The sequence below is a fragment of the Microcebus murinus genome, chromosome 19 (genome assembly GCF_040939455.1).
Source record: "Microcebus murinus isolate Inina chromosome 19, M.murinus_Inina_mat1.0, whole genome shotgun sequence".
Classification (NCBI taxonomy): Eukaryota; Metazoa; Chordata; class Mammalia; order Primates; family Cheirogaleidae; genus Microcebus; species Microcebus murinus.
The window spans coordinates 42,099,688-42,126,876 of NC_134122.1; the positions used below are offsets into that span (position 1 = coordinate 42,099,688).

The 27,189-nt window shown below is 40.9% G+C and overlaps 1 protein-coding gene across 3 annotated transcripts in view; it reads right to left on the minus strand.

Annotated features, from left to right (window-relative positions):
- The window catches only part of PCNX2 (pecanex 2), a 264,024-nt gene that overhangs the window by 220,173 nt on the left and 16,662 nt on the right, over positions 1 to 27,189 (minus strand). For all 3 annotated transcript variants that reach the window (XM_075995467.1, XM_012738242.3, XM_012738240.3), the window contains exons 2-8: positions 22,898 to 23,103; positions 21,871 to 21,991; positions 21,053 to 21,089; positions 18,905 to 20,206; positions 13,859 to 14,006; positions 13,581 to 13,726; positions 11,570 to 11,663 (exon numbers count right to left, since the gene is read on the minus strand). In XM_075995467.1, the coding sequence (XP_075851582.1) occupies positions 11,570 to 11,663; positions 13,581 to 13,726; positions 13,859 to 14,006; positions 18,905 to 20,206; positions 21,053 to 21,089; positions 21,871 to 21,991; positions 22,898 to 23,103 (2,054 nt within the window). The remainder of the gene's footprint in view (positions 1 to 11,569; positions 11,664 to 13,580; positions 13,727 to 13,858; positions 14,007 to 18,904; positions 20,207 to 21,052; positions 21,090 to 21,870; positions 21,992 to 22,897; positions 23,104 to 27,189) is intronic.

Sequence of the window (27,189 nt, forward strand, 5' to 3'; positions counted from 1 at the left end):
AATCGCACATAGATTGACAGGACTTAAGTTAATGGAGTTTGTTAAGCAATCTGGCATTTTTTTCTTTTCGCCGAGAAAGCAAAAACTAGGACATGCTTCCCCAACTGATTTTCCTAGCAAGGTACCTATAAGTTTTAGGAGACAATGTTGGCTGCCTACCCAACAGTTATTTCTAACAGAATTCTTGCTAACATAACTCCATTTTATTAAATCATCCAAGACTGTGTGTGCTTTGGAAGAAAGACTAGGTCCTTCCCTAGCCCCAGGGACAAATCCTGTCTCTAAGCCATTCACCCTGGCCAGTGCTTGGCTTTAGAATGTGTAAGTAACACAATTCTAAGAGGTTAGAACAAACCTTTGCTCTCCTTATAGGGAAGCAAGGAGGAGTCAGTTGGGGATAAGGGAGCTCACGGGCAAGTTTTTCTAGTTCTTAAAAGGCACCAAAAGCAAGGGACCACCTTTCTCCTGGCCTTCGGATGCTAGTGAGTAAGAAACACTGCCATCGGGACTGAGGGCTGAAGAGCTCAGAGATGGAAGGTAACGGGTTTGTTGACAATAGCATTGAGCCTCTGAATTCACCCACTTTGGGCCTCTTGTGTTCTGACATGATACATCTCATTGTGCATTTTGAATTGGGCCTTATGTTTCCTGCAGCCCAAACTGCACTGACTAATACAGAACCCTTGGGAATGTAGATGCTACCAGTAAAGTAATTACCTTCTGATTTATAATTTATATCTTTCCTGACAAAGTTTCTAACACGTTTTTGGATCTTTCTTTTTCCTGATTCCTTACTACTATATTCATAAACATACAAGAACTTATTCTATATGAACAGTGTCTACAATACCTCTGCTACTTCACACATACATATATACACATGAACGTGTCTACATGTTAAAGACATGACTGATGATGCATTCAGTAAAGTCTTCCTGACAAAGAACCATTTACGAAACATGATAAAGTCAGGGTTTAGGAAACGAACCAGGCAGGCTAAGTATGTGGTGTTCGAAACCTGAAAAATCCTGTCCTTCCATTCTTTGGATGATTATTCCATAAACAGTGCTTTTCCTTTTTGCCCATGTTACCAGCATACTCTCTCTCGCTAACAGAGAAAAGATCAGATGTATAAAAATAATGTTCATTCGAACTTTTCTGCTTTGTACAGAAACCAGTGAGTAATGTAACTCTGTCATCTCATGACAAAATACAAGAGAACTCAAAGCTTGTCGTTAATACAAATTCAGAGATACCTAAAACTCAGCACATGCCAGAACTTCACCAAAACCAAAGGACTGATCTGACTACCTTATGGGTTAGGGAGGTAGTGACTGTAAACAGGCAGGAGTGGGAAAAGAAATGCTTGCGTCTGTGTAAAAATCTAGAAGGTGTATAGCACCCTCTACTGCCAACTGAAACAAATTAAGAATTGACTATTGTATAAGGTGTAACAAACAGATGTTTTAGAGCAACCCTCTTCTGGCTAATGTCCCCTGCTAGAAAACATGATACAAAAGGAAGTGTCAATACACATCAGCTTAATCTTTCCATCTTATTTAGTGTGTTTCTGATTGCAAAATAATAAATAACATTATTTTCTTATGTAAGCCATTGAAGTATCCTATTTTCAAAATCTAGAGTTTGATTTTCTATTTAAAATCCTTTGGGTGAGTTCTAGAATTAAACAGAACTAGGATTAAATTATTTATCTACTACTTAGTATCTGTGACTATAAACATGTTGTTTTCCTGCCTCAAATCTTCCTTATAAAATAGGGAAGATCCTTTTCTCACAGGGATTGTTTTGAGAATGAAATCAGACTATGTATATAAACACTAAATATATATTAGGCACTTCATAACTGGCCCTGAGCTTTTTACTTCCTTCTGTTGATTTAGGACTTGACTTTGCTTCTTCTCATATTAAATAGCAACATGATCCCTATGCTTTTCCAGAAATGATATATTAATTCTAGTTGTCACTATTAGCAGGCATGGGGGAAGAGTGTCTTGCCCTCAACTCATACCCGACTACCTCTTTATTTTATAAAGACAGATTCAAACAGCATATTAAGTTCCCTCCTAATTAATCTCTTTTACAAGAGTTGAGTATTCTAGACAAGGCATGACGATGTTAAGAAAGAATCTCTTGTGAGCTTTATGACGGATATGTCCTCATCAGAAACCTGTACTGCCATCTGTATTGTCATGTGTGTCTGGGCTCCCATTTGGCCAGGAGGAGATGGTCACATGCTCATAGTGAGCATAGCTCAAATGGAGAAGATTTATTTCCTTACTCGGATATAATTCTCTGGGGTCCTAAGAGTGTTGCTATAATCCGCATGCATTAGCTTGCCCACTCAAGTACCACAGAGGCTAAGATGTCCACAAAAGTTACTGACATGGACAGGTGACAGAAGTCCAATCTTTGAATAATTCCTAAGTCTGTGTCCTTTGCTTGTGTCTCAGATTATTTCCTGCTTATTTCCCTTCTTTTCGTTATAGACTATGAGCTGCATAATAATCCAAAAAGATTGTTTTACTAACTTAAAGCCAAAGCTTTTCCCATACTAACATATATAATGTGAAAACACTAAGTTCCAAGAAACATCTCCTCCTCCTCCAAAACAATCATGGAAATAGAAATATCCCAAACCTGTAGTAACTATTCTGTGAAGTGCAACGTATGATACTTAGCACATCTGGCCTCCATTACCCTGTTCTCTGACGAATCTCTCCTAAAACGAGTTTGGTTCAGGGCTATAGCAGAGATAAGTTTATTTAAACTAGACTGAGCTCCGAGCAATAGCAGAAATATTGATTAATGGTGGGAACTTCAAAAAGAGCTACCACAGGAAGGTAATAAGGATGGGCCCAGGGCTGGAGTCTAGTCTGGACCAGAATGGTCCACTTTTGTACAGACAGAGTTGGGCCCCAGACTGGCCATGACAACGGTCCCCCATATTGGACTCCCCAGGTTTCACCTGCCTAAGCTTCCACACATAACAACTGGTCAAAATAAATACATGTACTTCTACATTTTCTCCCTGACGTGGAAAAAACTTCTTGAAATTCTTCATCTTCCCCAGAGTCTAAAAATTATAGCCCACTAGCCTCGGAGAAAAGGCCCCTCTTTCCTGCCTGACCTTCCTGTTTCTCAGGCTTCCTCAGGGAACCCGGGAACAAGGCACTCGGAGGGATGTCTTAGAAATGAAAGTCATCGCAACATGTCTCGTATGTGGGATAGTTAAATAAAGCAGCACTGTTTTGGAAATCATAACCTGTTATTGAGAATTTTAACAGGGATTCTTGTTGTAAAGTTGGCAAACAACTTTTATGTGACAGAAAATTTGTATAAGGATCTGAGAAAAAGGCAGCAACGGAGTGGAAGTCACAGGGCTCCGAGCGTGGGACCTGACTGCCATCATGCGGCAGCTGGGGCTGTAACCGTGGCAACAGAACGGTGCTGCGGCAGGGCCTCTTCCCAGGCTTCCTGAAAATGTGCCCAGGAGAACAGAAGTCTGTCCAGCATCGACCTAACGAACCTTCCATTCTATGACCCCATGCCTGGATGGAAGTGTAATCTCTTTCCAAGACGTTTAAGCAGACACAATAAGAACTAGAGTGGAAGGAACAGAGAATAAAAAGTGAAAAACAAAAGAGGGATGGCATAGAGTTTAGGGCAGCAGAAACTACACAGGGACAGACCCCAGATAATCATTTGCTTCTTGCGAATCTTTTCCACTTAGATCACATCTACGTGATCAACAGTACTAAGAATCCCCAAAAAGTTTGTTAAATTTGAAGAAGCATTAAACATGTCTGTTACCCAAATTAACTGAGTGATGCAGTTATACTCATGATCTCAAATATTTGTAGTGATGAAATTTCCAAACTACGCTTGAATGGGACATATCTAATGGGCATATCTAGTACTGAAAAAAATCACAACAACGTGTTACTCTACATATTGAATATCTAATTGACTCACTTCAGTGCCCCACATTCCTGCTTAGCTATTCCAAACCAGGAGATCACTGTTTCTTCTGACTAAAGTAGAAAACACAGTCTAGGCAGAGATGATTATTTCTGGCAACTTTCTGCCTGCTTATCTTCTTTGGGAACCGGGTAGATAATAAAACATTGTGGCTTCAGAGGGCGTTCCTGAAAGTTAATCCCAATAGGTAAGGGAGGTTTTATTGAGGGTCAGAGAGGCTGATAATGTTAACAAAAGAGTATGAATTCTGAGGAGGGAATAAAGATTAAACACAGGGCTTCAATTCACCTTTGGAGTATGGTACACAAAGAGTCTGGGGGTTTAGAGCAGCTTTCAAAAATAAGCCTAATTTATAAACTGAATAATATCTGTTTTGATCTTTGCTACAAAGCTTCAAAACCAAATAAAAGCCAGAAATAAGTGAATTCAGATAAATATTTGCATTACCAACCTACTCTATTTTTCAAATAAAAACAAGTTGAGGTACCACCTTTGGTTCAAAAATCTCCAATAAAAATCTTGTAAACTAATTTGCTCCAGAATGACTTTTCCATTCCATGCCTGCTTCATGAGTAGTAGATCCTCAGAACAAATGTAAACACCATCTCTTTCCATCAGATTTCACTAGGGAGCAGATGATAGGCATTTCATACCCATTTCCATTAGATTGCTTATGACACTGGAAAGGAGGATTAATACTGAAGCATTATAGACCTTTCATAGAAATATGCTATATTACTTGATATAATTGATAGACAAGAGAAATATAAATCTTTGCGGAGCAAAGGCAATTATCAAACTTTAATTGCAAGATCTGCAAAGGAACAAAAGTCCACTCTGCAATCAACCCTTTGGACACAAAATGCACTTCAACTTTCTAAGCAGCTTCACCTTCAACTTCCTGGGCAGATAGCCTACTTCAATTTTCTAAGCAGACTAGCAACTCCAACTTTCTGGGCAAATTAATTCATTCTAGGCTCTGAAGTACCAAACCAGTCCTGTATTCTGGGTAATAAAACACTGAAGTAGATTTCTCCTCTGGCAGTTTTTCCAAGTAGCAATTTTAAAGGCTGCAATTCAAGCCATAGTTTCCTCATTCTAGTTTCTGGGGAAAGCAGAACTATGTTAGATAATGTTACCAAAGGCACCTGCTTTATGGATAGCTATTGTACAACCGGAAAAAGCTGCTTATGTTTCTTTGGCAGTCGAGAAGTGCAATGGTTCCCACAGTGACAGTGGGGCCAAGGAGGGAAATTTGTTTCCCCTCCTGGTTTCCTCCAGGAATCCCCAAAGAGACATGGAAGTTACATTGCTAACAATTCCCTATTCATACTTGGGAGTCAGGGATATAAAACTGTCACATGGCAACAAGGCTGAACAATGGCTAGGAGGAATGGCTTTCTTGCCAATAATAAGAATCAGCGGTTTAATGGCCCAGTTGGAGGCAATCCCAGCCACTGAAGTCACCTTATAGGGAAAAGGCTGCTTTTCCAATATCTTCCATGGCTGAATGGCTTAGGAACAGCCCCAGCTAGGCATCCTTCCAAGTCCAAAATGAAAGTTTATGTTTACTATGGTAGAAGAACTTAAAATTTAATGGCATTAAAAGCCAGGGGCATAATACTAAAGTACCTACTCTAAAATTACCATAGATGCCAAGATGTTGAAACACAACAGGTTGATAGGGAGAATACAAAGTACTTAACCACCTTCAAACCATATAAAGCAACTCATAAAAGTACTAGAGGAAAGGCTTCCACCTGGACGAAAGTCAGTATCTTTTGTTATATAAAGTGAAATTTAGCCACATAGCTAGTGCTTCCATCCAAAGATAGTAACAACAGCTAACATTCACTGAGCGCCCTCTATGGCTGGTACTGTGTTAAACATTGTATACACTATCACATTTAACGTTTAAAGCAACCCAGTGAATTAATTATTAATCATAAATGCAGGTATTACCTGCATTTATGAGTTAGAAAATGGACACTTAACATGGTTAAGCATGTTGCACTATGTCAAACAAAAGTAAATATCAGCACTGAAATTAGAACCCAGATCAACCTGAGATAAAATCTGTGTTCACATGGTAAGATACTAAACCTCTGATTTCAAGGAAGCATGGTTTCAATGCCAGATTTTCCTCTACTCTTAGATTTCATACAGACAGAATTGTTTCCTTATGAACTAACAGAAAGCAGGACTAGAAAATCTAATTTGAGTCTCTACCTCTGATTTCTACCTAGAGTTAAATTAAGACTGTCACTTTGCAGGCTTCTTTTTGCTCTATTTTTCTACTTGTAAAAGGAGAAGAGCACATTCTATGTTCAAATGTCTTGGCCAGGCAAACTGCTGGTGTTTCTGGCTCTCCCTGCCGATCATCACAAGGTGAGGGAGTTATTTGCTGAGATCATTTTGATAATCCACATTCATCAGGGTTATTTTGCTCTGCAAACATGTCCCATCATTCCTGCTGCATAGAGAACAAAGCACGGACTCCTCCACCATGCTTTGCAGTGCCCAGACCCCTACTCCACTCCTCCTGTTCAGCTTCTCCGGCTACTCTCAGTGCCCAGCTAGTCTTTGCACTGTCTAGAACCCCACCTGGGCCCCCGTCATTTCCAATGATTCAATTTGATTTAATCCAACATTTATTGAACACCTACCTAAAGAGAGCTAAGTGAAGGCTATAAAGACAGGCTAGTCACAATCACTTTTCCTTAGACACGCACCATCTAGAAGAAGAGGTGGGAACCCGCTCCACCAATGCCAAGGAGAATGTGATAAGCACTCTTCTGGCAGCAACTTGAAGAGCTGGTTTATTTTCACAGTGAGGATCGAGACAGAAAAGAAGGATAAAGGAGGCATATTGTAACTTGAGCTTTGAAAGATGAGAATTTCAAAGGGGAGCAGGGAGCGGAGAATTTCAAAAGGTGGTTTGGAGGAGCCTGTGGTGGGAATCCCGTAAGGGTGCTTGGATGCAGCATACTTCAGCAAGGGGCTGAGAGCAAGTGCTTCCCTCTGGAGGTGACAGCAGGGGATGACAACAAGTAGCCCACAGGCCACAGCCAACCACCAGCAAATTACCTGTGGCCTGTGGTGTTTCAAGATTAAAATCAAAAACATTAAACAAAATAGACTTTGAGGTACAAATGTGGATTTCTAGCTCTTTGTGGAAAAATCTGGAAAATCCTGTTCTCCCAGGCTTACTGAGTCAGCATAAGTAGACTAATGACAGGTAGCAGCGCAGCGGCCTTCTAGACAGGATAAATGCCCTCCAATATACTGCAGTCGCCACCACTCCTACCTACCCTGGGTCTGCTTTACTATTTATATTACCTGCCTGGGTGCCCAGGAACCCTGAGCTTGTGACCCCACTGTGGGGAAGGGAGAAGGGAGGGTGATTGACATGTCCACTGGCCACTTACTATCTATGGGAGGTTGAACATGCTCCACCACTTTAGTTTCCTTATTTGCAAAATGGAGTTATTATCACCAACCTCAGTTTCGTTGTGCAGGTGAAATTAGATAATTTAACATGTAGCACAGTGCTTAGTGCATACATGTTTAATCAATGGTGGCTGCTACTACCAGACCTATTACAGGAAAGAGCCTCTTTCGGGGCCACAAACTGCCACGATGTCGTACATGGGAACACAGGTGTAAGGCATAAAGGGTAAGTGACTTGGCTCTTCCATGTGGCAAAATCCTGCCCTGCCGGCACTGCCTGACTCTGCTCTGATGTCCTGACTTTCAGCATTAGAAACAGAGAAACAGCCTGTAATCCTAGCTCTCTGGGAGGCCGAGGCAGGTGGATTGCTCAAGGTCAGGAGTTCGAAACCAGCCTGAGCAAGAGCAAGACCCCGTCTCTACTATAAATAGAAAGAAATTAATTGGCCAACTAATATATATAGAAAAAATTAGCCGGGTATGGCGGCACATGCCTGTAGTCCCAGCTACTCGGGAGGCTGAGGCAGTAGGATTGCTTGAGCCCAGGAGATTGAGGTTGCTGTGAGTGAGGCTGACGACACAGCACTCACTCTAGCCTGGGCAACAAAGTGAGATTGTGTCTCAAAAAAAAAAAAAAGAAACAGAGAAACAGTGACGACACTGCCCCAATCCATGTGTGCGTGCACACGCATACACACACACTAGCATGCTAATGCAGGGATTAAAATATCCAAATGGAACCAGACTGCTTGTTTTCATTCCATTTTCTGACGACTTTTCTTTCATACAACCAATTGAAAGATACGCAACTCGTCATTACATCAGGAGCTTCCACAAAAGCCGAAGCTTATTACAAATCCCAAGAAACTGGCCTCCCGTGAATGGGTGGCACAGCTTTCATGTCTCAGAGTCTGGGCAGGAGTTGGAGACTTTTGTGACACCCGCCATAAGCCCGCCAGCCAGCAGTTTAAATCTAGAAGATCATCTGGCCGACGTAGAACTGAGCCATTTTTCCTGAGCGTGAATTAAACAGATGGTTGCGCCTTAACTGCTTTTCCAGAGCCTCCTAGGGAACAGCTTCGAGGCTATAATTTTGCTAAGTAAAGTGACGAAGTTTTGTGCACATTCATCGGACAGTAAGCACTGTACGTCTACCGTGCCCAAATGAATGGCCACAACACCCCATAACAAAGTCCCTTTGATTATCAATTGTAAGGACTAACTTACTTCAAAGAGTAGGCAGTATAGAGAGCGTGTATATTCCCAAATAATATCCTATGCATATAACAGCAAACATGTGTGTTATTTTACCTTATCTTTGAAGCACAGGAAAGACAAGATACACATAGCAATGTGTCATTCTTTCCTAGAACTTGAAGGACCAACACCCTCTCAAATGCTACTGGAGAAAGAGGAGGTAGTCAAAGACCTAGAACTTCACATGTGACACTAGTGGACCAAGACCTTGCCAATTGGAACAGTCACATATAAGAAATATTGGAGAGGACTAGGGGCATTACGCCAAGTTTTCTTTAGGGGGAAAGTTGTTTTTTTTTAAACTTTAGCATTTTTCTCTTTACAAAGCTCAGTAATTAATTCAGTCGCCATTTTACCAGAAACGGGGTCTTCAGGGATCACCTGCTGATTTCTGCCACCCAGCATCCACCACCCTACTTCAACTTTCCCTCTGCAGAGCCATCCCCATTCATCCTCAGAGGGGGCCTACAGTCCTGCTCTGTGTATGGGAGTAAGTAAGCCACGCGCTGACCCATCTTAGTGACTGCACTCAGGGTATGTGGCTCGGGTCAAACCAATCAGACACAAGGAGATTTTCATTAGGCCTTAAGTGAACGAAGCACGCTGTCCTTGTTGGACTTGGATGAGAGATGACATAGGTCTGGCGCAACGAAAGCCATCTTTTGACCACCAGGGTGATGTGTGCTTGAGAGCAGTGTCAAAACAGAGGAACAGAAGAGCAATGGGGAGAGATAAACCGCACCCTGATGACTCCATCGAACCTCTTTATCTATGCACTTCTAAGGGCAGACTGACCCGAGGCTTCTCAGTTACATGACCCCAAAATTCCCACTTTGATTAAACCTGTTTGAGATGGGTTTCTCTCATGTGCAACAGAAAGGGGCCTAATTGTTCTACGAACATAAAAAGACACCTAAGAAAGGATCTGGTACCCTGAGACTGTCCACTGGAAGCCTCATGCCCACAGGAAAGCCCAGCATAAACACACACAGCACCTGCCGGCCCAACACTCTCAAAGTGCCCCAACCCAACCTCACCAAAGCCATTTCCCCAGGACCTAATGCACTGTGGCAAACCTCAGTGCAGGCAGCTCTGAAAACAGAAGGCAGGCTAACTATAAAAGAGCTCTAATCTGGAAAGGAAATGCAGAGGAAATGAAAGAAAGCAGGAGTTGAAGGAAATTTAATAAAAAGAGAAATTAAGGGGAGAAAGCAAATTAACGGATGGCTTTCGGTGAGGCACCGTCTAAGGAACTGAAGCTTATTGAAAACCCTGTAAGCTTTCTCTCTGTTGCTTACTTGCACACCATATATTTTTAGTTTTGTAACGCTTGATATATGACCTTATTCTAAATGGCATTATTTATCCTGGGGAGGGGGGGACCACCAAAAATCTTCTTTACTTTGGGATAAAGTAAGAGGCTTCTATTTAATTTAAATTTAGCTTAGAAACACTTCGACTTTTAGCTGGGGACTGCAGAATAATATGACAGTTTTCAAAGCTGTGGTCTCATGAAATTAAATATTTTGTCTGAGAAAGCTGCCATCTTAGATGACTAAACTCATCAAACCACCATAACAGAATGCCCTGGGAGTCAGAGCCAAGATGTGAACAGCAAACCTCCCTCTCTCCCCTCAGGTTGCCATTTGCACAGGGACTTTGTAGGCTTTTTGGCTGGAGAAGAAGTTTTGTATCTGTTTTGATTTGGTGCACAGATACCTGAGGGAGAAGAAGGAAGAGCGGAAGGCAGGAGACGGAGAATGTGCCCACTTCCTCACGGGAGCGACTGTGAGCACATGCAGGCTGCTTTGGGGCAGAGCCCAGGAGGGACTGCGTGGCCACGGGGAGCCATCACCTACGGTTCCCACCAGACCTACGGGAACAGCAGACACGGCGTTCCCAAGCAGGTCAGAAGCAGTGGTGGCACTAATGAGAGAACGCCCTACCGCCCTACGAGGCACACAACAGCCAGAATGCAAGCACCAAAGCAGCCTTTATTCTGGGCACACAGGTGGCTCCTCCTAAATTTCCTACACACCCCTGGGAAGGAGAATTTAAACGGAGAAGAAACGCTGAGCCACAGAATCTGGAATTAAGGTTCCTGTAACTTCCTCTACACTCTTCAGTGTGGAGCCCGAGACATTCCAGTTATACCGCAAGAGTCTCCCCTAGGCCTTCAAATATACATACATTTCTAAAGAAACGTACAAGAATAATTCACTTCCACACTTACGGCAAGCAACTGAGACATGACCATATACGGATTATCCACAAAGAATCTTGAAGCCCAAGACAGACGATGAATTCAGTCTGCCCCTGATGAGATTTACAACCCGCCCAATGCACCATTCATTGGTATATGTTCCAAATGTGCAAGCTAATTAAATATCAACTTAATCAATGAATTAAATATGAGCATAATTAAGAAAGTTATTCAATGCGTTCTGAAGGAAAACAGAAAAAAAATGTATGGACTATCTATCTGTGAAACACTTTGCCTTCGCTACTGTGAATGAGAACTAACCACATTTCTAGCCCACTTCTTGGGACAAATTTAATATTGTGCTTGAGAAATGCATCATGGTTCTTGAAGGAAGCATTTCTTATGTTTATATAGGGTTCCTCTCCCTTTATACCTACACGTTATATTCATTTTTGGAAGTGGTGGTAAAGAAAACGGTTCCATCTATTTTTCATTATTCTATATAATGTCAGAGTTTCCTTCTCTTTCACATGAAATTGCATGCCTTGACACCTACAAAGACATTAACAAGTTTCTTCTACACCAGGCTCCTCGCTTCATTTCCAGTCAGAATAAGTTGTGTGCGACAGCCCCCAAACCTGAAAACAAAGCTCTACTCACCCCGCCTGAGAGGGACGGTCACAATTTGATGGAGGATTTTGTAAAGGGCCTTCTTTCTGATTTCCAGACCTCAAATAACAGGATCTAATTTCCCCTGTGAAATCATGAAATTTCAGGAAAGAATATTACACATTATTTGTACACAATCATTTCAGCTTATGACATTTTCAAGTTACAAGGGAACTTATTTAGGACTGATCTAATAATACTTGTTGAGAATCTAGGTCCATTCTTCACGTTTCTCCGCAGAATGTGCATCATGAAAACATGAAGGATGCCTGAAAGAATCTTTACTAAGAAAATTTTTCTGGACATACCTCCCTGATAATATACTTGGGTACATTTTGCCGCATTTATTACTTGATTGCTTTTCATTGATTTATTTGTTATCATCCCTTAAAGCACCTGTTATATAGTCTCTCCAAGTGCCAGCATGATCTGTGTTGGGCTGCAACTGGGTGTTTTTTTAATACCCAAACACATCAGCATCATGTGCAAAGTGAGACTTATTAAGCAAGCACTTTGACTGGTGGACCACATGAGACCATCCCTACCTCGAAATATGCAGATGACCAAGTGCCATAGCACACTGACTGATGTGTGAGAAAGCAAGGGGTGGAATTAATTTGCACAGTTAAATTAGCTCTACTAAAGCAGTTCAGGGTATTGAGGTGTGAAAATCAGTTCCCTTTCTAATGTAAATGGTCTCTGCCAGGAAGAATTCTTTGGAGTACCTTCTTCAGGTGACACCGGAAGCATAATTAACCTTGTCTGTTATGAGCAGCTGGAAGGCTGCCCTCAACTCAAAGGTATGTTCATTCCACCAAGAGAATCTTTAACAGCACCCACGGCCCTTCTGGAGGCTTTGATATAAGTGCCAATGTTGTTCTTCATAATGTACAAGTCTCTTTGTATTTCTGCAGATGCAGAAGCCCTTAAAACTATAAACTTCTGCACTCCAGATAAGATAACCATATAATTTATTATCCAATTCAGAATCCTTTTGAGAGAAAAATAACAAGCATGACCCATCCCAGGAAAAACTAGGACCCTATATCCCTGTATCCCTTATCTTTGGAACTCTGAACTTGCCACTTAATAATTCTCTACACTATTTTAAATCGTTTTTATAACAAGACACTGAAAAAAATGTATTAAGGTCAGATTTTCAGCATATATCCAACAAATATTTACTGGGTACTAGGCATTGCCCTCTTCAAGTTTACGATTGTGAGGGGGATATGCCATTAATTAAATTATTATAAGTAGACACAAAATTACAAGCTGTAATAGTATCAAAGAAGGAAAAGGACAAGGTATTAAGAGAACAAAAAAAGTAGGTGAACCTGATTAAGCTTGGAGAGTCCAGGAAAGGTTTTCCCAAAAAACTAAAATTAGAACTGAGATCTGAACGATTAATAGTACATTGCAGCCGGGCGCGGTGGCTCACGCCTGTAATCCTAGCTCTCTGGGAGGCTGAGGCGGGCGGATTGCTCAAGGTCAGGAGTTCAAAACCAGCCTGAGCAAGACCCCGTCTCTACTATAAAATAGAAAGAAATTAATTGGCCAACTGATTTATATATGTAAAAAATTAGCCGGGCATGGTGGCGCATGCCTGTAGTCCCAGCTACTCGGGAGGCTGAGGCAGTAGGATTGCTTGAGCCCAGGAGTTTGAGGTTGCTGTGAGCTAGGCTGATGCCACGGCACTCACTCTAGCCTGGGCAACAAAGTGAGACTCTGTCTCAAAAAAAAAAAAAAAAAAAAAAAAAAAAAAAAAAAAAAAAAAAAAAAAAAAAATAGTACATTGCAGACACGAGCGGGAGGGGGCATAGCACATGCAAAGGGCCTGAGGCAGGATGGAGAACACTGTGGTCTAAAAACATTATGTGAGCAATCACAGGAGTCTGCCTATTCCAAAGTCTAGTTCTCAGGCTAACAGACCATGCCAAATCCTGAGGAAGCTGACAGTTTCCCCCTTCTTGCTCCTCAGTAAAGTGCTCTAAAGACTCACCATGTTCATCAATGAAGACATGCATAGCATCCACAGAGATCTCCTCTTGCACAGATGTTTCAGGCCCACTGATGACTTGTAAGACGGAACTGTCTTGTTGGGAAGTTACCCTGTAGATTATTTGTCTTTGTCTATTTCCCTGGAAACTTAACATACATAGAAGTTTCAAAAAATGATTAGGAGTTCCTCCTTAACAAAGCATGAAAAGAAGCAGCCAGCAAATGAGGCTGTCTCATGCTTTGTTCCCGAGTGAAGCCAAATGAGTAAGTCATCCTTACAAGGCTGGGGTCTTGGCAGGTTGAGTGAACAAGGGGCTGGTCCCAGTATGGTCTTGACTTTGTAAGTCTGGTTTTCCTTGCTTGGAATTTTGTCCAGTGGGCTTTTCACTTTCCAGGATTTCCTCCTTTTTCTCCTGGGAACAATTATCTGGAAAACATTACTTTATGTGTTAAGGTAATATTAAATAAAAAATGAATGTGAATGCTCTTGGAAATAAGTTACAAAAACTGAAACAAGAAAAGAAAATCTAAATAGCTCCTCTGAATGCAAAATGCTTTTAAATAAGTTTTCATTTTACTAATTATGAAAGTACCTAAATTTATTTGAAAAACAGAAGTGTGTATATGTTTGAGCCTTGTTATTCAAGCCTCTACAAACACCAACTACTTTACAAACAGATTCAGGGGCTCCGGTAAAATAACTCAGTGACCACAAATTTACCTGGTTGAAAATCACCCATTTAGATTACATAGGCCTGAAAGGCTCATAACTCATCAATAGACAGCCTCAGATGAAAGAAAAATTATATAAACAACCCTGGCTATTTTGGAGCAAGGTCCTATTTGCCATTTTAAAATCTTACCAGTCTTTCTTCTCACTCAGTCTCCAAATCTAAATTTTCAAGCTAAAGGTAGAATTGGTCTCTTCATAATGCAGACACTTGTTAAGTTCAGCTGACTTTGAACTGAATCGCTTAGCACAATGGAGGACACAGTAAGATGCAAGGAGTACCTTGCCCTGAGAATACTTTAAGGTGAATGAGAATTCCAAGATCAATAGGTACAGTTTGGGTTGTTTTGTTTTTCTAGAATCCTCTTTAAACAATGAACCAAAATAAGTGCCTTGGCTTATACCATTATGCAAAATGGAACATGTCCTCGAGGGTCACCTTTTTCTTTTCTGTGGACTGCAGACATACTCCAATAGCCATTAAGGTCAAAGGGACCATTGTATTCCCATGACCTTTTCTGAGTAAACTGCACAGGGTCTAAAGCTCATTGCCTGGGCCTGAGCGAACAGGACTGTGTGGAGGACTATGGCCCTTTCGAGACATGCCATTAAGAAAGTCCATGAAGATCTGCCTAAGTCCTTAGAAAGTGAAATTGTGTTAGTGGTGGGCGGTAGGGAGGTATAAATCACAGCACTGCAGGGTATAAAACAAAGGTTTTTCATCCTTAGTCTTTAAGTAATTAGAGGAACATTGCTGACTTCTATGTGAGTCCTGAAGATAAACATTCCCATCACATCTGTGAAACTACCGTAAGAACTCCTTTGGTAAAAAAATGTTTGCATTTCATTTGACAGCTTGTCAAGATAGAAGTTTCCAAGTTTTCAAGAAACACATTTATAAGAAAGTGCTATCATAACAAACAGCTTTAGCCAGTGATCATGCCTCATAAAAAAATCACAGAAAGACACATTTACTCAGCTCTCCTCCTCCACACTGCACATATTTGGATTCACTTGTTCATATCTCCTTACCATATCTTAGTCTCCTCTGCTCTTAAATGGGTACATTACATAAGTCAACATATGGCCTGTTTTTGCCTTTTTCCTTTAAAAAACACATTTATAGAAATTTTTCTGTTTATAAAACTAGGACACTTTCATGGCACATAATTGAAAACTAGACGAAAGAAAAAAATCTAAATCACTCTTAATCCTGCTATCCTGATATTACCACTGTAGCCAGTTTGATACGTATCACACCAGTCTTCTTTCTTCTAGATATATACACATACTTTTTTACAAAAATGAAGTCATGATATAGATGCTGTTTTATACCTATCATAGTTCTCTTAAGGTATTATAAATATTTAATGTCATTAGATATTCTTCTACATTATCCAAAAATAGTAGCAATATAATATTACATTGATACAGTATAATTTATTTAAAAGGACCCCTATTGTTAGAAATTTAGGTCATTTCAATTTTGCATATTATAGATTATTCTTCAATAAGCATCTCTACATATATTCATGATTATTTCCATAGAAAATTCTAGAAGTTAAGAGACTGAATACACAAATGGACAATGGTGAGATAATACACATCAACAAGGAACCCTGACCAACAATCTGAAGCAACCAGCCAAGGAAACTAACCCCTTATCTAGAGTAACCAGTCCAGGAATCAACATACCATGTACAAGTCAGGCTTGTAGGAAGTCAGACCAGTATTTCTGACAAACAATAGGAAATCAAACAATAACCCCTTTGATAATTAGCCCCAAATGGCCAGGACTTGATTCAAACTGACAGCTTCCCTAATTTTTGTCCCTGCTTCCAGCCAAAGAAAGCCAAATATGGTCCCCTAACCAAGCACATATGCCCCCTGCTAGTTGGCCACCCCCAGCTTCCCTATGCCAATAACCTGCAGTTGGGGCACACCTGAAGCCTCCCCTTTTTTCCACTGTGAAGCTTTCGCATTCTGCCTGCCTTTAAGTCTCTACCAACCAAGTGATGGTGTCTGACTCCCTTGCTATAGCAAGCTGTGAATAATAGCCTTTGCTTGTTCTCATTTGGGAAATCTTCATTTATTTCCACTAAGTAAAATAAAGCTGTATCAAACAAATAAAAAACACCAAATAAACACGGTTTTAAAGGGTTTTGACAAGTATGTGGTTTTCCATAGCCTTGAATTTTAGGATTACCCAAGACCTGAGGATAATCCTGAAGTCCTTTGTGGAGATAACCTAGGTTGGAAATAAGACTACTTTATAGGGAACTGGAAATCATGTATCTTTTTCCAATCATATGTCCAAGCTCAAGCACTGTCCTACCATCAAGCAGGAAAAAGATTAGGGAACATTCCCTAGGCTGCTAATATCATTTAACATTGCCATGTTGTTTTTCAAATACACTCAAAAATTGGGTTTACAATAACAAATTCTTCTTTAGTGAAAGAAGAACAAGAAGATACTACCAATCGCAAAAATACAAGGTACCACAGAAAAACATCTAATTGGCCACCTTTGGCATTGATGTCCTCCTAAGAACTAAAATGACTTTTGGTAGTCCTTATCTTTCTTCCTTCTGTTCTTTTCTAAAAGAGGCATATAATCCATTCCAACTCCTCTCTCCCTGCCATAGAACCACATTCTTGACCACGAAGCCCATTCCTTCCCATAGAATAGCTCACAGGAGCCATATTTCCCAGCATGCCCCCTTGACTTCCATTTGAACACTGTCCTGATTGAACATGGCTGGCTGAAAAATTTAAGAGGAGCAGAAATTCAAGTAGACAAACCAAATAAATTTTACATATGGCCTGAGGTGAAAAATAAAGGACTGAAATTGATCAAATAGCAAGACTTTTCACATGTTCTCCTAATTGAATCTTCAGAGCAAATCTGTAACACATTGTTATTCCTGCTTTACAGAAGAAACTCTGACGCAAATGGATCTAGTGAATTGTCCAACCTCACCCAGGTGGTATTACAGAACCAAACTTTGGTCCTGGGCTGTCTGGTTCCAAAGCCAGATCTCTTGTCCACTGGACATGCTGCTTCTGGGAAAACTGTGTCCTCTAGATTATGACTGTCCAATACGGTAGCCAATAGCCACACATGGCCATTTAAATGAATTAAAATGTAATTAAATTAAAAATGCAGTCCCTCAGCTGCATAATTCCCATTTCAAGTATTTAATAACCACATGTAGCCAATGGCTACCAGACTGGGGTGTAGTAGATATAGAATATTTTCATCACTGCAGAAAAAGTTCTATAGATAGTGTGGGTCTACAGGTATGATTCTTTATATTGAATAGATGATGAACACCCAAATCTTGTCTCAGAAAGGTGTTTATCTCAAAGTCACCCCTGCTTTTACGTACTGACTATGTCTGCTAAAACGTTTAACTGCATCAGAGTGAATTGCTCAGAGGGGCCAATATGTAGCTAGAGGAGCCCCCTGGCTGTCCCAGAGAGCAGAGGCACAGTCCTAGCACTGAGAAATGCTACCATCTATGGCACAGAAAATGAGCCACTGTGTTCAACCACAACTTCCAGTAAGCAATCCTACCATATAGACACTACTTAACACAGACATATATAATATGTGTGTGTGTGATGTATTCAAAAATCACTGAAACAGAAGTTTCAAGCTAAAAAGCTTTATAAAAACTCTAGTCCAGTAACATCATTGAGTTGATGAGCAAACTGAGACCCAAAGATATTAACTGAAAATAATATAGGAAATATTAGTTTAGCTTTTTTGAGGAGGGACTCTGGAACAAGACGGCCTGGAATCAAATCTCAGTTCTGACACTTCCCGAACTTACTAGACTAACTTGGGAAAGTTAGCGAAAATCTATGCGCCTCATCTGCAGAATAGGAACGCTAAGCGTATCTATACCATAAGGTTATATGAGGAGTGAGTTAATATGGGGGTAACTGTATAGTTTGTCATTTAAACTGGGGACTTTTGTGAAAGAGAAAGTCAGTGTTGTTGTTATGTTGGCAAAACAAGTGTAAATGAAGATGAGTTACAGTCAAACCATGAGTTACAGTCCCCCTAGTTAATACATGTAGAGTGCTTAGAACGCTGCCTGGCATAGATGAAGAGCTGTAGCAGTGTCTGTTATTCTCATGTATACCTCGAGGGATCATTAGGGAACTCTGTGTTTTATAATGGAACTCTGCAGAAAAAGGAGATTCGCTTTTAACAAAAATTTGCTCCATGATCAGTTTTCCCAAAATGTATCTATTCTATAAAGGAAAAGACATCTATTGCAAGTACTTGTCACTGTAGTAAAAATATAACTGCTTATTTCTCTGGAAATAAATATTCTTGCCTTCTAGGGAAGCCAAAAACTCGTTATCATGCCTTAAGTTTCCTGGTAGAGTAAGGCAATATACGTATATATGCTCATCACAGAGATTAGTGATGGCACATTCAGCAAATATCAATAAAGCCAAGCAGCAAATGACTGCCCAATAGTTGTCCCACTATTTGCATATGCAAATCATAAAAGGCAAATGACAAAGAGATATATTGCCTTCTGTGATATCTTCAGAACAGAACTGATGTGGGATCGCACCTCGGAGAAGCCCACTTTCTTCCTTCTGCTCTGCTGAGCCATTCGATGGATTGGGTGCCACCACCTTGGAAGTGTTAATTGATTCTAACAGGGAGACAAATTCCAAGAAGTTGGACTCATTTGGCAGTTGTCCTTCCTTAGCCTCTAGGTCAGATTTGGAAGTTGGCATTGTTTTCTCTTTGTCGTTAATAACCTCTGCGGAACTTTTACTCAGGAAGACATCCGTCCCGCTATCCACACTGAGCACGCGGGCATGTCTCTTTTCATGGCTGTTCTTACAAGACGACGGGTCAAGGTTAGCCTGGCCTTCCTTCCCCATCTCGGACTCGGAGGCCACAGCAGGTGTGAGTGGGGGTGCCGTTTCCCAGGGGTTCCGTGAGGAAGGACTGCAGTCCTTGGTGGCACCTTCTCCCACCCCAGATCTGTGGCTGGAACACTGGTTAGAAGATGCTTCTGCTTTCGATCTCTCTGACACCCTTCCGCCTCCATTGCCTTCGGGACATGCCATGCCTCCACCCCCATCCTCAGACAGTTCCAGGGTGATCACAGGAATTCTGACCTGCTCGGCGGCGTTGGGAGGAGTGGCCACTGCTGGGGCAGCTGGCTCAGCATCAGACCTTAAACCGGTCCTCTCTGTGCTAACCACCTTCAGGTGGAGAGGGCTTTCCAAGTCTGTCATGGAGTTCTGGGTACTGCTCATCGTGATGACAATTTTAATGGGTTCATGCAGACTCAAGGGGTCTCCGGGCTGAGAATTATCGATGAGGGTGACAGCTACCTCGCTGTCTGAGCAGTTCACTTCTTGGCTCAAGGGCAGGTCCACCTGACAGGAGGTGTCCACCGGCTCCTCTGCAGGCTTGACCGTGACGGTGTTACACTGAGGGCAGCTGCTGCTCAGGCTGTCCTGGGGGGACCTGCTCTGCAACTGCCCCCTCATGGAGCCCTGAGGACAACTGGGAGGTTCTGGAATCAGGACTGAATTTTCACTCCCCCACGGCTGGAAAGAAACATCTGTTTCTAGTAAGTCATACTGAGACAAAGACAGGTAGGGCAGTTTCTTCAAGGGTCCTTTATCCACTAAGCCTCCCTCAGATCTGTGGCGCAAGGGAGGCTGCCCCTTGCTCCCTCTTTCCTTTCCTTTCCCACTGGTGAGAGTTCCTGTGGCAACTGGTTTCACGGGTGTTGCTGACTTGGGCGTGGTTTCCGGCACGCGCACCTGAGAAGCAGGTGAGCTTTCCGTTTTGATACCAGGTGAGGTAGATGACTCTGGTGGTACGGGTTGGTCTTCTGACAGAACGACACCTGAAATGAACAACAAGTGGCAACTTTATTAGCATCTGGAACAGATGAATAATGTCTCAGAGCAAGACCTAATAATAATAAAACTAAAAATGGCACTAGCCACAAATGTGATTGGATGCTTATTTTTTTAAAATATCACTTCTACTGTGAAATTGTTCCTGAAATGTCTATGTTTAAAATACTCACTGAGGCCGGGCATAGCGGCTGACACCTATAATCCCAGGACTTTGGGAGGCTGAGGCAGGAGGATCACTTCTGGCCAGGAGCGTGAAGTGAAATAAGCCAAGCACAGAAAGACAAATCACGCATGTTCTCACTCATATGTAGGAGCTAATATTAAAAACAATCCATCTCAGGGAGATGGAGAATAGAATGATGATTAACATAGGCTCAGAAAGGTAGCGGGGTCAGGGGTGTCGGGGGTATAAAGTGGGGATGGTTAATGGGTGCAAAAATATAGATACAATGAATGATAATTGATAGCACAGCAAAGTGGTGACTATAATCAACAATAAATTAGGGTATATTTTAAAATAACTAAAAAAGTAGAATTGGAATGTTCCTAAAGCAAAAAGAATTGTTAAATGCCTGAGGTGATTAACTCACATTGTATGCCTATACCAAAATATCACACATACCCCACAAAGATATACAACTATTATGTCTCATAATAATAAAAAATAAAAAATTAATTAATTAAAGAAACAAAATGAAAATATAACTATGCAGCCTTGGGTATAGTTCTTATTTTCAATTAATTCACTGGCGTTCTGTTTTATAAAAAATATTTTTCACTTCCCTGAGGATAATGCTGTCATAAAATATTAAATGATGATAACATTTTACCTTTGAGATCTTCCACTGTTTCCTGTGCTGGCAACTCCTAAACAAATGAAGAAACAAAAATCAATATATGACTGAATTCACTGCACATTTCCAGGCAGTCAGCAGACACTGATAAGGAGACACTGTTTTACTTAAGCTTCTATAAAATGGAGAGCAGAAATAGATACAAACATATACATATATATATATATAGAGAGAGAGAGAGAGAGAGAGAGAAAGACAGACAGATATAGAGGGAGAGAGAGACAGACAGAGAGGGAGAGAGAGAGATATTCAACCAAGACAACTGTACTCTAAGGAGGGCTTGCTAATTAAGAAAGTAAAAAGAGAAAGAATAAGGCACTTCTTATACTATAGTGAATAGGGCCCAATAAAGTTAATCTAGGAAAAAAGTAATATATTGACTTTTCAAAGATAGGTGTGATTTAATGCAGCAAACAGTGGAGAGGTGATGTTGATTCCAGGTGGAAGGCACTGCAAACACGATGACTTAAATGGGTGACAGACAGGAGAAGCAAGAAGAAAGCAAAGGTCTGCACGTGGGCTCTCTGGCCAGTATGGTCAGCCCAGCAGGGGTGGGCAGGTGGGAGCGGACAGCAGAGGAGGCCGGTGGGTGTGCTTTGAACAGGACCAGGCATTTATCTTATGGTCCCAAGTGCACCTTTCAGGACATTTCCACACCCTGAGATGTGATATTCCACGAGCACAAGGACCAGTAATTACAGCTTTAAAACTACAATTGCTAAACACTCCCACTCTACATGCAATCAACACTAAAACAACATGAAGAGAGCGAAAAAGGAAAAAAGACTACTGACCGACGGCCCGGAAGAGTGATGGGAGTTTATGCTTTGCCCTCTGGAGCTGCAGCGGAGGGGAGGCGTAGAGAGGTTTCGATTGCCCTCTTCCTTTTTGCCATTGTGAATCTGCCTATTATTGCTAACCCAACGTGAGAAACACAAGAGCAGTGATATTATCAAATAGAACCATGACACTTTGGGTATTAATCCAAAAACGTTTTTTTATAGAGTCTATTTTGTCATATTCCTTATATACTAATTTTACATTTACAAGAGTAATAAACATTACTTTAAAATTATAGGACATGCTTTTTGAAGGACCTATAAGAAATAATACAAGAATGATAACAAGACAAGGACGTTTACTCTTACTCAATAATTACTTTTTTGTTTTTTTGGAGACAGGGTCTTGCTCTGTTGCCCAGGCTGGAGTGAAGTGGCACGATCATAGCTCACTGAAACCTCAAACTCCTGGGCTCAAGTGATCCTGCTGCCTCAGCCTCCCAAGTAGCTGGGACCACAGGCACAAGCCACTATGCACAGCTAATTTTTCTATTTTTTATAAAGACTAGTCTCTCCGAAGACAGAAGCTGGTATCAAACTCCTGGACTCAAGCGATCCTCCCACCTCAGCCTCCCAAGGGCTAGGATTATAGGTGTGAGCCACCATGCCTGGACAGTAATCACTCTTAATATTTCAGTTCTAGTCAATGTATGACTTTTACATCAACAAACAAAAATGACATTTGATTTTAAAATACTCTATCATGCTCTAAGCATTGAAATAAGACAGAAATACTGAAGGAAAATTTTCTACAGCACTAAACTGAAGGCAAATGAATTTTGGATCATGGTATAAGGTCATGCTGACAGCCAGTTAAACCATCTTGATTATCATTATCAGTTTTATGTGTAAGAATATGCTTAAATACAAGAAAAGTGTACATATTTGTGTCTGCCTATACTGGTGTTTTCATAAACTAATAAATGAGAAAAGTTATTTTAATCATAATTTTAATTATGAACTGACACATCGGAAATGTTACCTTGGGATTTTGTGATTAGTTATGTGTTCACTGTTAGCCTCTTTGCCTTTATTTGGCTTTTCTTTCTTTCTGGAGGGCTTCTGCTGAATTACTTCTCCTTTATCAAACATGAGGTGCAGGCGATAACTGACTAATTTGATGACAGTGAAGAATATAGTCACTGAACTGCAGTAAAAAAATACAGTGATCGCATTTGGAGGAAAAGCCTAAAGAAGAGAAAAGAAAGAAAAAAATAATTTGATTTTAAGATTTTCTTCTTGTTTTAAATCTGGAAGCATTTTTGGACTACATATTGAGTGTAAATTGGGCAAGAATTTAAATTTTATTAGTTTTGTAAATTGTCCCGGTTTACAATTCTTGAGGAGAAAGAGCTGCTTATCTTTTTATTTTATATTTTTTAAGTCTTTCTTGTTTCTCAGGTTCTGTAGTAGTTGCACTGATGACCAACAATGGATTTGCAGACAGGAACCCTCAGAATGAAGGATGTATGAGAGGGAACCTCCCCATTTTCTATTAGCTCTTTTCTATCACCTAATCCAATGCATCTTCCTCGGTATTTGGTCTTACAGGGAAGGGAAAGGCCCTTAAGATGCTGCTTCTGTCAACAAAACACAAAAGGCCTTGGGACAACAGAAGGAAAAAGAAAGAAGGAAGACTAGGGTAACCTCTCCCTCCAGCCCCTCCCTGGCCTCCTGCTGAAATAACACCAGCACGCCATGGGTTTCCCTAGGGTTGTGACTCACAGGAGGGCCACAAAAACATACTGCTTCCAGAAGGAAGAGGGACATTTCCAGGAGCGACAAGACGATCTCAGTATGGAGATTACAATGAAGTTCAGCTCAATCCTGTCCAGTCCCCTCAAGAAACCAAAAGAATCACTGGGACCCATGGAAGTGTCCCACTCTGCAGCATTCCCCACATAACTTCCTAATTCTCTCCCAGGACCATGGACCATCACCGATTCTCTGGTCCTTCCTAAACTAAATTCTTACCCTTTGGGATGGAGTGTAGTCAGAAGGCCACACTCAAGGATCTAGAAGGCCCATGTAGCCCCAAAGCCCCAGGTTCCCCACCCCTGGCTGCAGCCTGCAACCCCCGTTAGGCCTGCAGACAGCAAGGCCCAGCCCCCATCTGCTCCTAAGCAGCTCTTGCACAACTTGCCATCGCCCCTTCCAAGTGTATGTCATCTAGGGAAGACCGTCCCTAAAACAGAATAACCAAAGAAAAAGCACAACAAAGAATGACAAAAATGATAACCACAAGTAAAAGATAAAGTGAGGGATTTTCACCATCACTAACCTGCTTTCACTTCATGGGGGGAAAAGTACGCAAATAAATGCAAAGTAATAAATAAGTGAATGAAAGAATGGTTAAGTAAGATAATATTAGATAGATAGATAGATAAGAAAGTCAGGTTCCCCACCCAGCAGCAGCTAAGTTTTACATTTACACATGCACCTCCTGTTGAAAAGCTATGAAGACGGTCAAACAATATATAGACAAGTTGAAAAGACAGAAAGAGGAGAGAGAGAGATAAGGGGGCTACTAAATAGCCCCTATCACATTTCCTTAACTATTTGGGGTTTAAAAAACTTAGACTAAAGCTAGAATTAGCTTGAAGAAATTAATAGAAGAAACTATACATGTCCATGAAAATAGATATAGAATGCTGTTATATGCAAATTATATTCAAAAGTTGATCGAATTTTAACTATGGTTTCACAGTACTCCAGTCAGCAGGGATAGCAGAGAGTCAGTGCTCACTAAATATTCCATCTGCTCTTCTGCATTTCCTAGCCTCTCTTGCAGGTAGGCTGGGATCATGTGACTGCTTTTGGCCAATAGACTACAGGCAGAAATGCTGAGCCTACACAGTTACGAGCTAGGTGCCTCCTATATCCCACTCTTCTCTTTACTTGGTGACCTCAGAGGCCACATATTCCAGAGGATACATTTGTAAGATGATGAAGCTTCCTTTAGCCTGAGTACCTGAGTGACTCTATGGAGCAAAGGTCTTACAGACCCAAGATGGGCCTTACCAATAAGTAAGAAAATAAACTCTGATTCATTAAACCACTGAGACTGGTGTTTTGCCTGCTGTAGAAGCTAGCATTGCTTAACCTAATTAATATGGGGGGTTCCATTTCCATGGGGAAGCTTCCACACAAATTAGATTAGAGATAAGTTGAGAAAACTCTAAGGTACTGGGAAAAGAATGCTAGGGAAGAAAGGTCAGAGATAAAAGATTATATATGGTTCTTGGGAAAATTCATTGGGGAAAAAAATGACATGCCACAATAAAGAGGAATTTTACTTTTCAATTCATCCTCGTAAATTTGGACTACTGTATAAGCTTGGTAATATTGAAATTGAGACAAGGCAAGGAGCTAGAATTTGAAATTAACGTGAGCATTAGTATCTAGGTTGCAACCCAGGTGAGAAAAGCCCCTTACCTCATCCTCTATGAAGGACCACTGGCACTTTGTCACATCTGCAGAAAGCCCATGTATCTCACCAGGTCATAGCAAGAGATAGAGGTTTACCTAAAAATCTCCTGGGAGAGGAAAGGTTTTACAGCATGCTATGCATGGTACATTATTCCTTCCCAAATTCCCTGATCTCATGATTCCTTTAAAAACTTCTCCCTAGCCAGGTACAGCAGTGTGCACCTGTAGTCCCAGCTACTTGGGAGGCTGAGGCAAGAGGATCCCTTGAACCCAGGAGTTCAAGATCAGCCTGGGCAACACAGTAAGACCCTGTCGCATATATAAATAAAAAAGAAATAAATAACCTGTCCCTACTGTAGACTCTTTAAACATAATCTAGCATCTTCCCAAATATTCCTTTTTTATGCCACACAATTACGCTTTGCTCAGGCTCTTTCAATTCTACATTCCCAGACGCATTTTTAAGGCCATTTTACTGCAGGCATCATCAAAAGACCTCCAGCTCTAGGATTCATTGTCCTTAGAGAGGTGAAAGCAGGGAGAGGAAGATGGTTTAGGAAAGAGTGCATCGTAGATGAGCAGTTATCAAATTGTTTTAAATTGTATCACAGACTTTTCCTCCCAATATAAGGTATATTCATATTTTGAATAGACATTTGCTTGTTCTAAGGGGAATCATAATTTCTTATTTCCGTGAGCTTATCACTTTAACACATTCTAATTAACAATAGGAGGCAACATTTTTGAAAATTGTACCGTTGGCCAAAGGAAAGTTATATTAATATGTTGTTCTCTGACCTTAATATCTTATTAATATAACTGGTAGTATAATAGCTCCTTTGACCAAGTTTTTCTGACTAAATTTCCTGAAAAACATGTTGTTACCAGCTAAGCAATTACAAATATAGCTATATCTCACAAAACTAAATTTCTCAGGACTTGGCACCTTCTAGAAATACCTGTCTGTGAAAACACCTGGACTAGTCACAGTCCTCCCCATGGGACCCACCTGCTCCTTCAGGCCCATAACTCTGGCTCCCTTATAATCACCATCCTGTTGTTTGTTTTTTTCTTTTATTTTAACTCTTTTTTATTGTGGCAAAATATATATTTTATTAAAATATAAAAATAAAATATACATTTTATTGAAATAAAATAAAATTTACCATCTTAACCATTTCTAAGTGTAGAGTTCAATGGTGTTAAGTACATTCATGGTGTTGTGCCACCATCACCACCATTCAACTCCAGAATTTTCATCTTACCAGACTGAAACTCTGTTCCCATTAAACACTAACTCACCACTCCCCAGCCCTGAGTCCCCTGGCAAGTACTATTTTGCGTTCTATGAGTGTGACCACTCTGGATACATCATATAAATGGGATCACACAATACAAATCCTTTTGTGGCTGGTTTATTTCACTTAGCACAGTATTTTCAAGGTTTATCCATGTGGTAGCATGGCCGAATTTCCTTCCTTTTTAAGGCTGAATAACATTCCACTGTATGGACAGACCACATTTTGTTTTGATTCATTCATCTGTCCATGGACGGATGCTCCCACACTTTGGCTATTGCGAATAACACTGCTCTGATCATGGGTATACACCTGTCGGTTCAAGTCCCTGCTTTCCGTTCTTTTCGGTAAACATCCAGAAATGGAATTGCTGGATCGTATGGTATTCCTATGTTTAGATTTTTGAGGGACCGCCACACTGCTCTCCACAGCAGCTACACCATAATATGCCGCTCGGGTTTCTAACTATGGGCCAGTGGGTTACTGCCTCCCATCTCTGGAATGACCTGGAGAGATTAAAAATCTGGCTGCACGAGGACTAGCCATA